Below are 11,319 nucleotides of genomic sequence, written 5' to 3'. Positions count from 1 at the left end.
ACTGCTGAGCTCACGTGCCGCAACTGCTGAGCTCGCGTGCTGCAACTACTGAAGCTTGTGTGCACCCAGACCCTGTGCTCTGCAACAAGAGAAGCCACCACAATGAGAAGCCCACACATCGCAACGAAGAGCAGCCCCCACTCCCTGCAACTAGAGAAAGCCCATGCACAGCAATGAAGACCCAATGCAGCCAAAAAAATTGCAGTGTCTGCAAAATGCAATAAAAAATGAGGTATATAAAAAAAAGTTCAGAAAAAATTGGTACATATAAAACTCAGATGCAGTTTCTTAATGATACAAATTAAGTTGGATGAACAAATATTTAATTGCAAATAAATATACAGCATTTTCTAATTAGCCCTTTAGGTTAAAGGAAAAGTCATATGTACTTTTTTATAATACAAGCCAGCCAGTATTTCTAAAATTAATCTTCACAGATGCTTTCACATTGTAACTACTGCTGGAGAGCTGGTGATTGATAGGACTCTGCCCCCTAAGACTCCTGAGGCAGGGAAAAAGAAGGAAATTAAGAGAAGTAGTCAGCTGGTCCAAACTCAAAATTTCTCTCTAAGCTCTCTTAGCTCTTAGTGGTGTGATAGCCAGTTTGATACTAGGAGTTCTAAAATGTAACACAGCATCTAACTGGAACATAAAGTGTATCAGTATTTTTATGAACTCACTACAACTGTATGAATGAATAAAGGCAATTCCAGTACATTTTATGAAGTCATAATATAAAATTATTGATTTGTATTGGATTTTCAATAGTATTTAAAATACACATGGGCATTATTTACCATGTAGATATCTTTTTAAAACCAAACAATACTACTGATCCATAATGTGTCATTGCTGAAACGGATAAATGAGAAAAGCTACATTTATTTTCTATTAGTGTGTTTTACAGAAAAGCTTTTATAAAGGTTATTAAATAAACATAATGGAAAATATAGTATATTTCTAGTTTTTATTTAGGGGATGGAGCTTTCACTTTATCCCATATTTTCCTCAGAGGTAGACTTTGTTTTTATTTCAATGAGTTCTTCTACTCGAGCCAGAACACTTTCAATCAAATCAAATGTGAAAAGAGCTGAATGTAGGACCTGCAATACCAAGAAAAATTAGTGTTATTAAGGCTGCCTTTAAAGCAAAACAAAGCAAAAAGAAAAGACTTCAGCTGTATGTAGCTTAGGAAAATTTCGTATCTACCTTAAGCTGCATTTCAGGAGGCATATTCGGGATCTCTTCTCTACCTACAGTTATAGAACAAAGATCTTTAGACTTCTGGACTTCTGTAAGAGAAAAAAAAAATCGTGTCACACTTAATCATTAAAACAACTCTCAGATTTCAATAATAAATTTATAAGCTACTTTAATCATTTACTAACTTAAAAAATGCCAGTTATTTGCGTAAATTAAGCCTTAGTGTTTAATAGCTCAGGATATGCTAAAATCAAGCTATGAACAAACAAAAATATTAAAATTCTGCAACATGTGAATAAATGTTTAGGTGAATAGTATTTTGGCATGTACAGGATGAATGAAAATTTTAAAACTTTTTTCTTCAATATAAAATCAGAAATATACCTGTCACACTAAAAATGACAAAATTTTTAGTAATGCCTACAGAAATACCACCATAGTGAAATGGAAAAGACCACAAGATTATTATAATAGAATTGCTGACTTTAAAAAGTAATTCCGGATCTAAGATTCTTTTTCATAATTTGTACTGAGTAGAGGGTGAAGTGGGGGATGGACCCCACAATACTAAAGGAAGTACAATGACATCCAAACAGAAATACCTGTGATACAATTAGATTCTTAATCAGACCTTGAGGTTTGAAACCAGAATATGCTTCAGTTTGGTTTAAATCTTTGTTAACCCAATTTCAGTGTTAACTGGCATACAGATTTGCCAAGAAACATTTTAATTATAAATAAAATGACTTAGCTATCACAGTTCCCTGTTTGCTCTAAGTTAGACAAGTACAAGATAAAGTTCTTTATTTTGAATATAAATGACAGTTCAAAAAAATATGACTAATTTTTAGACCTAACTGAAAATGAAACTTCACATTACCAACCTTGGCTATTTTTAATTTCTGCTTCATAATGTGCTTTTGACATATTAAGACCTGTATGGAGTGGCTTTAAGAAATTATTCTCAATCTTTTCGAGTTCTGTCCATAATCCAGTCTGTTCGGAAGAATTAATGAAACAATTAGTTATTTGGTTCAAGATGTATTGATTGCCTACTAGTATTAAACATGTGCTGACAGTTGGAGAAAACAGAAATGAGTAAGACATGATCCTTGCCTTTCAAGGTAGAGTCGACTGTTTAATAATACATTCATTACTACATCTAGTTATTTTATCTAAATACCAGTCAAAACAAAAATGAACTTGTTCATACACTCATTACTGTGCCATTTGGATAGCTCCTGGTTTTGAGATCTGCAACTTAGAAGTTTTATCCATGAGAAAATTATTTGAAAATAATCCACACGGTCTGAGACATCTCTCTTTATTTTTATAAACCATCCCCACAATGACTCTACCTTATAAGTCCCTTCAACTCTTTATCTTTCAAATGATATTCCTGTCACATATCTAGTTCCAGGGGATTCTTCTTCTCTATTGATGGAAACTTTTCTAACACAAAGCTGATACAGACTTTCTTGGGGACCAATATACATGGAGATTTTACCTACCTAGGACAGCTTAGGGTTATTTTGTCATTTGTATTAGAGGTTTTTATTCCAAGAGCATTTCCTCCTATAGTACTACAGGAAGGGAATCATAAAGTCTTAATTAAAAAAAAGAAAAGAAAAGAAGGAAGACAAAGAAAATTCATTGGTATTGCTAAGTTTCCAGGTACTTATTACAAAGGAAAGTACCTTAGGCAAAAAAGGGAAACTTAGGAATCCAGTTATCCTTAACTAGAACTGGATCACATGACAATCTATTTTGTAATGAACTTATTTTGATCCAGGTAGTATATAACATTTAACACATATAGCCCTCCAAAATAAAATCTACACGTCTGTGTTGAATAATTTATAATTCACTGTCACATATATCCTTTTAATTTAAATCTGTCCTTTCTCATTATTCCTATATTGCTAGGAAAAGTGGAGTTCTTGAGAGGAACTATCAAGAATCCAAAACCTCAAAAATATGCATACTTTTTCACTCAGAATCTATGAACTTAATCTGGCGAAGAATTAAATATGTATGTTATAATGATTCCACTGAAGAGATGTTTATAAAAATATGTTTAAGTAGTGAAAAGTTGTAAGTAATGACAATTTTTCACAACAGGAGCAGGGTAGGTAAATTGTATATCCACACAATGGAAAACTACACAGTCGTTAAAATAGTGTTCTTCAATACATATTGGTGAGTGGAAAAAAGGTTACAGCATGACTCATATAATATGATCTTTTTTAAAAAAGAAGTATGTACAGATTTGCTGGTATAAAGCCTAAAAGGGCATACACTATAATGTCAAAAATAAATGGTGAGATTTTGATTATTACTTTTTGCTTATTTATCCTGATTTTTAAACAATGAACTGTTTTAATTGTATACTTTAAAAAACATTTTTTAGTGTTTTTAAACTTCCATTGAAATTTTAAGTTTTCTTGTCCTCACATGGAAACGTGGGTTACGCATTAGTACAGCAGAAACTTCAACCAGTAGTCACACAGGATGTCAAGTATGTTACTCTACCACACGCACCCACTGCTCTCATTTCTCTTATGTTCCTCCCTCTCTCTCCAGCATTTTCTTTACCTTTCTCTATCCCGCCCCCACTTTTTTAAACGTTGTTTCCCTTTACCTCTAAGCTTAAAAGTAGAACCCACTACTACTGGCCAATATCACGGATGGCTTTCAAGGCTACAGAGGTTACTGATGACCCTCTACAGATTAAAACACATTCAGACATAAAGAATATAGAGAAAACACCTTTTTACTCACACCTAGCTTTGTCAAATGTAAACATCCTACCGTATTTACTTTACAAAATACATTAGATATGGTTGAAGCCCTCTTTATCCAAGAGAAAGCCATTAACTAAGCTATGTAACGTTTTCTAAAACTTGAGGTTTTAGTATTCTTAATTTATACAATATATCACAGTTTTTCATGTTTAAAACTTATACAAATGATATCACAGTGTACATATCCTGCGTTAGCTCCCTTTTGTTCAATCCTGTTTTTGAGGGTTATTTATGTTATAGCTCTAATCCTTTCATTTTAATTGGTATATAGGCATCCCATTATACTATACCTTTTATCCTGTTACTAGTTTTTTTAGTACTTCAAACAATGCTCCCTGAAATTGCTGCATATGTTTTCCTATTCACATGGAATAAAAGTTTTTCTAGGGTAGCGTTTTTCAAAATATTTTTACCATGGCCCACAGTAAGAAATATAATTTACATCACAACTCACATTTATTTATATAGTTGAAACAAAAGTTTCACAGAATGTCCTTTCTATTTATAACATCAAATATAGCCTGGTCCTTTCCTTTTTATATATTATTTTTTAATGTCTGGTGTATTAAGGTATCATTTACATACAGTAAAATAAACATTTTTTAGCTGTACAGTTCTGAGTTTTGACAAAGATATATAGTTGTATAACCACCACCACTATAGTTTCATGACCCCAGAAGTTCCCTTGTGCCCCTTTGTAGTCAGTTTTCTTCCCCCACCCCCAGAGAATCACTGGTCTGATTTTTGTTTATATAATTTTTGCCTTTTCCAGAATGTCATATAAATGGAATCACTACTGTGTAACTCTTTATAGTACAGTGATATTGTGATTTATAATAAATATATACTGTATTTGGTTTCCATCCTGTTCCTGGCAAAGAGCTCCTAAAACTCTTGAATTTCCTAAGAACAGTAAAACTGTCTTTTGTTATTTATAACAAGCCCTTTCAGCCATGAATATGACTTTTGGAAAGCCCCTAATAAGAATGGGGGCTGGTTGCCAGAGGAATCAACCATGTGATTAAAGGGTTCCAACTTTCAGCTCCTCTCACCACAAACTCCTGGTAGGAGAGAGGGGCTGGAGACTGAGCTCAATCACCAATGGCCAGTGAATTAATGAATCATGCCTATGTAAAGAAGCCTCCATAAAAACTCAGAAGGATGGGGTTCAGAGAGCTTCTGGGTTGGTGAACACGTAGAGGTGCTGGGACAGTAGTTTAGGAGAGGGCATGAAAACTCAGCGCTCCTTCCCTCATACCTTGCCTTATGCATCTCTTCCATCTGGCTATTCCTGAATTACATCCTTCTATAATAAACCGGTAATCTAGTAAGTAAAATGTTTTCTTGAAGTTCTGTGAACAGCTTTAGCAAATTAATCGAACCTGAGGAAGGGGTCATGGGAACCTCTGACTGACAGCCAGTCTGTCAGCATCACAGATCAATACCTGGACTTATGATTGGTAACGGAAGGGGGATAATGTTGTGGGACTGAGCCCTTAGCCTGTGTAATCTGATGCTATCTCCAGGTAGAGTGTCAGAAGGGGACTGAATTGTAGGACATCTACTTGGTGTCAAAAAAAATTGCTTGCTATGGGAAAATCACTACACATTTGGTGACCAGAAGTGTAAAAAATGAAGTGAAGTACTGAGAGTAGAGCAGAAACACCGGAATGTTTTTCCTCTACAGGTAAAACTGACAAAATTATTCTAAAATTCATATGGAGAAGCAAAGGATCTAGAACAGCCAAAAATTTTTTTAAAGAAAAAAGTTGATAGACTCACACTACTTGAGTGTAAGACTTACTATAAAGCTACAGTAATTAAGATAGTATGGTACTAGTGAAAGAAGATACATAGGTCAATGGAACAGAACAGAATACAAAAGTATATACCCACACTTATATGATCAACTGATTTTTGACAAAGGTGCCAAGACAATTCAAGTTAAGTACAGCCTTTTCAACAAATAGAGCTGGAGTTGAAACAAAACCTTAACTCATACTTCTTCACCATATAAAAAATTTACTTGAAGTGGATCATAAACATAAATATAAAATCTAAAACTATAAAACTTCTATTAGAAAATTTGTGACCTTAGGTTAAGCAAAGATTTCTTAGAACCCAAAAAAGCATAAATCATTTAAAAGAACAAAACTGATACTTCATCAGAATTTAAAATTTCTGCTCTTTGAAAAATTCTATTAAGATAATGAAAATACAAGCCACAGACTGGAAGAAAATATTTACAAAAACCAAACCTAATAAAGGACTTATATCCAGAATGCAGGAAAAAGTTTCCTTTAAAAAAAGTTGGTCTAAGTTGAAAAAATTTTCTTTTACTCCTACTTAGTAACAGAAATTATTTGAAATCTTATTCCCAAAATGATAAATTTAATGTCTTATATTCATTCTTTGGTGTAAATGAATAACTAAGCTTCACTAATTAATTTTCTTCAGCCAACGGGTTTAACCTAACTACTGATTCAGGATTTTTAAAAGGAAATGTATCTTTTATCAAACATTTTTCTTGAATGTTTTAAATTTCTCCTTTAGAAAGTAATGATTAAAAGTTTACAACAGAGAAATGAGATGTAACAATAAATCTAATTTTATATTCAGACTGAATTCATTAATAAATTCTATTCAGTAATGTCAGAAACATATATTAGTTAAAGCAATTACATTTAAGCCTTCCTTCTATAACAGTAATGTCTTCTACAACCGACAGATAAGTTTAACATACTGAAATACATAATCATGTCTTCCTGCGGTTTCAGATTTCATTTCTTAGGCATGCCAGAAAATCAGACACATGTCAATTTTGCCACTCAATATTATCTTTGAAAATATCTGCCACATAAGATTGCTTTCCAACTAGAAAAACATGAATATTATTCCTGAGTTCTTATGCCCTACTTAGAACTTTCCATAGGAACAATAAATGAATTTTGATATGATACAATGGTCATGCTTAGCTCTAATCACTGAAAAAAGTTTCAAGAGTTTGGTTAATCAGTGAACCTTTAAAATTAACAATTTTCACCACTTTTACAAGATATTTATAATATCCAGAGGGATTTCCTTGGATACCAAAGCTTTCCAAAAAAAAATACACTGACTTCAAACAACTTTGGTAGTGCTTCTGACAATTTAAAAAGATAATTGCCCATAGTTCTGTTACTTGTCATTCCTGTAAAAAATTTTCTACTTTAAGTTTTAATGACCCACAGTGTTTCCAATTCAGTAAATGTAGGTAATCTTTAGGTGTGTGTAAGGTTGAGCTGAAACAATACAACATCATATTGTTTTGCAAATACCAGCTATCAATTTAAGTGTTGCACAATTTATAATAAGTCTCATCAAGAAGCATCATAACCTTTGCATACATGTTTTGCAATATAGATTTGATAAAACATCACATTACCATTAAAACATACTTCTAAATAAATAAATAGACACAAACACTGTATATGCTGGGAAAATAATCTTTCCAGGTCCAAATGAGCCATTTTCTCATTTGCCAAATAACACGCAATTATATACACTGATAATAAGGTTTCTTTTCTACCTCTACAGAGACTAAAAGAATGTTGGTAACTTTTCATCTTTCAAAACATTAGGGGGCCTCATTCACAAGTTCAGCATGTTGTTTCTAGCTGTCTCTAATTTTGAAGGTTTTAAGCTTTCATTTGCAAGAAAAATTATACTTTAGACTATCATTTTCATTGGGTATTTACTTTTGATGAAACTATCTTAAGTAGTCTTAGCTTTAAAGTCTTACACTCATTTTCTTTCTTTTTAGAATGTGGCTCAAATTAAGGCTAAGTTTACTAATTATAGAGTCAATACTTTTTTGAATATTGTCACTCTTTAGTTTCAGATACAGTTGAATGTGAACATGTTTCTGTATTTTTCACTTATTTTTGTTATTGTCATGAATTTGAAAAAAATATATCTCCCTCAATAAAAGTTCATTCTGAAAATACAGATTAAAATAATTTGCTTGTAAAACTTCACAATTTTACTGACAGCAGGTACAATTTATTTCCCAATTAACTACATACTGTTACTATAAAGTTAAACTGTACAGTATCATAGCCTTTCTGCTAACTGACCACTAAATACATCATAAGAGATATTGGTAAGCAAAATGCATCTTATTCCTAGCCAATCTGTCATATCCCCTCCACTTTCAAACACCGTTCATTGCAATTGACCACAAAATTTGCTGCAATAACCATAACTCCTACTAAGAATCTGTGCAAGCAACCTGATGTTTCAATTATATTCTATTTCATTTTGTAAAAATTGTCAGTCTGAACCACTAAATTGATTTAATGACTCTAATATGCTTGGCTATGACCAGCAATTTGAAGAACACTGCTCTATTTATATAGCTTAGGAGAGAAGTTGCTGAGTTAAGAGTATTTATTCTTCAACTCCACTGGATAATGCCAAATTGCCCAAAAAGGATTATCCGCTTTGTTTCATCACTGTGCTGGATCCTAACCTATGCTACCCACCTTTTTTAACATTCGCCATTTTGATGGATGTGCAGTGGTATCTTACTGCAGTTTTAAGTTACACTTCCATAAACACTAGTGATACTGGGAATCTTGTCTTGTGGTTATTGGCCATTTGGGTTTCCTCTTCTGTGAGCTGCCTTACAATGTGTGTATATCCTTTACCTATTTTGCTGATTTGTGGTCTTTTTCTTCTTGCTTTGTAGTTATTTTTTTGATACTAACTATTGGATGGAGAAAGGAAGACATTTTTTTTCTTTTTGTGGCTTTTTCAATTTGTACACATTTTCTTTTCTTGAATAGGTTTTAGTTTCGATGTTATTATCAATCTACTTTTTTGTTAGTGCTTTTTTACTTAAGAAACCCTTAGGTCACACAGATCTTCTCTTATAATGTGTTCTAAAAATTTCTAAGTCCATTTTCAATGTTAAGTCTTTAATCTGTTTGGAATTTTGTTTTGTATATGTGAAATAGGCATCTAACCCCCCCCTTCCCCATACATATGACAAATTACCCAGCATCATCTATTGAAGCCTATTCTTTCCTTCCAATTTGTAATGGCATCTCCATTTCAGACAGGAAGTTCAGTGCAATGGTGTAATTAAGAATGTTAGCTCTTGGAGATTGCCCAAGTCCAAAAACTGGCTCCTTCACTAGCTACGTGACTTTGAGCAAGTTCTACTTACCCTCACTATGCCTCAATTTCCTCATACCTTCCTCATACTAAAAAGTAATACCTTGCAGGAGGATTAAATGAGTTAATACGTGCTTAAAGCACAACTTGGCAAATGGTTCTTAATAAATATAAGCTACCATTAGCAGCAGCATCATATGTATCTATTATATATATTTTCCACAGATATCTATTTTTAGATTCTCTACTGTTTTCTACTAGTCAATCTATCCAGTCCCATGGCAATACTACTCTAAACTACTGTGGCTTTATAATAAATTACGATATCTGGCAAGGCAAGTTCCTGTCCACACACCTTGCTCCTCAAAGGTGCTCGGCCCTTAACTGTTCCATATGAAACTTATAATCAATCATCAAATTCCATTTTAAAAAACTAATGGGAGTTTTGAATTATACTGAATTTTTAGATTAATTTGAGAACTGACAACTTTAAGACACCAAATCTTTCCATCCACATACGTATTCAAATCTCTACTTATATATTTTTTATATCTCTCTATAAAGTATTATAATTTTCCTCAAAAAGTTTTATACATATTTTTACATGTTTTCCTAAGTATCTCATATTTTTGTTGCAATTAAAATAAAACTATTTTCTGGTTGACTAAGAATTTTTATCACGATTATGTATTGAATGTATCAAATGCTTTTTTTTTTCCTGTAACTATGTATTTCCTCTACTTTAACCTATGAATTACATTACCTCGCATTACTAGAATAAAACCAACTTAGTCCAATGACTTAAAAAAAATTTTTTTTGCTAGATCTGGTTTGGTAATATTAGTATCTATATTCATAAGTGAGATGAGCCTGTAACTTTACTTCAGCATACTATCCTAGTCTGTTTTGGTATTAAGGTTATATCTTACTAAACAGATGCATAACATTAAGCACAACTATTCTTTTTCTAGTCTTTTGAACATTTTATATAAGACTTGAGTATCTGTTTCTTGAAATTATGGTAAAAATTATCTGACCTTGTGATTTCTCTTAGTAGATTGTGGCAGTTTTGTTAGATTATATTTTCTAACAAATTCTATTTTATTGAAGTTTCCAAATTTACTGGTATGTTTTCATGTAATTTTCTTCCTGTTTTTCAATCTGTGCTGTATTTATACTTCCTTTTTAATTAACATATTATGTCTTCATGCATTTTAAAAATCAATCTAAACAAGTATGTATCAAGAATTTTTACAAATCGAATTATATAAGATACCCAGCTGATTTTGATTAGGACCATATGCTGAGAAACAATAATCTAGAATGACCCTGTCCAATGCCAAGAAGGCACTGAATTTTTAATTAAACATTTTAAAAAAATAAAATTTAAATAGTCACATGTGGCTACTGTCTATTGGACAGTGTAACACTAGGAGGTCTTTATTAAGACTTTAGTTGTTCTTAATGGCAATAATTTAATACACAGCCCATAATCTAAAACTTATAATAAGGTAATAAAATGTGCCAAAATTAGGCTAAAGAAAATTTGTGCACATTCTGTTCAGCATAATTCCACAAATTTTTCATGTGATGAACAACAGTAATATTTTTAGAAGCATGTAGGAGTGAAGAAGCTATGGAAATAAGAATATTTTCTCTCTCCTACATTAAGATTACTAGATCTTTAAAAAAAAAAAAAAACACTACGAAGAAAATCATCGTTTTTTTTTTTTGCGGTACGCGGGCCTCTCATTGCAGAGCACAGGCTCCGGACACACAGGCTCAGCGGCCATGACTCACGGGCCCAGCAGCTCCGCGGCATGTGGTATCCTCCTGGACCCGGGCACGAACCCGCGTCCCCTGCATCGGCAGGCGGACTCTCAACCACTGCGCCACCAGGGAAGCCCAGAAAATCATCTTAACATTTGTTTTATCTTCAGTGTCTAGAAAGTAACAAGATGTTAAAAAATAGTACTAAGGATAAAAATTTGAAATGTTCACAAATAATTACTTTAAAATTTTATACCCAAGTAACTCACTGGTGGAGTAGTTCTGAGATCTTTTCAGTTCTAGAGCTTAACTATACATTTCAAATTTCACTGCAGCCTCTCTCACAAAAGAGAGAACGCAGTTTTATACCACAATGAAATTTATT

The 11,319-nt window shown here is 32.7% G+C and overlaps 1 protein-coding gene across 3 annotated transcripts in view; it reads right to left on the bottom strand.

Moving 5' to 3' along the window:
• Positions 1 to 306: 306 nt before the first annotated feature.
• Positions 307 to 11,319, bottom strand: part of GLMN (glomulin, FKBP associated protein) — a 42,620-nt gene continuing 31,607 nt past the window's right edge. For 2 of the 3 annotated variants that reach the window (XM_004263023.4, XM_049714401.1), the window contains exons 17-19: positions 2,088 to 2,199; positions 1,210 to 1,292; positions 307 to 1,103 (exon numbers count right to left, since the gene is read on the bottom strand). In XM_004263023.4, the coding sequence (XP_004263071.1) occupies positions 993 to 1,103; positions 1,210 to 1,292; positions 2,088 to 2,199 (306 nt within the window). In that variant the 3' untranslated portion in view covers positions 307 to 992. The remainder of the gene's footprint in view (positions 1,104 to 1,209; positions 1,293 to 2,087; positions 2,200 to 11,319) is intronic. The other variant, XR_004484629.2, reaches the window with a different exon arrangement.

This window comes from Orcinus orca, chromosome 1 (assembly GCF_937001465.1).
Source record: "Orcinus orca chromosome 1, mOrcOrc1.1, whole genome shotgun sequence".
NCBI lineage: Eukaryota > Metazoa > Chordata > Mammalia > Artiodactyla > Delphinidae > Orcinus > Orcinus orca.
Note: the sequence above shows the minus strand (reverse complement) of the source record. Positions and strands in the feature narration are given on the sequence as shown.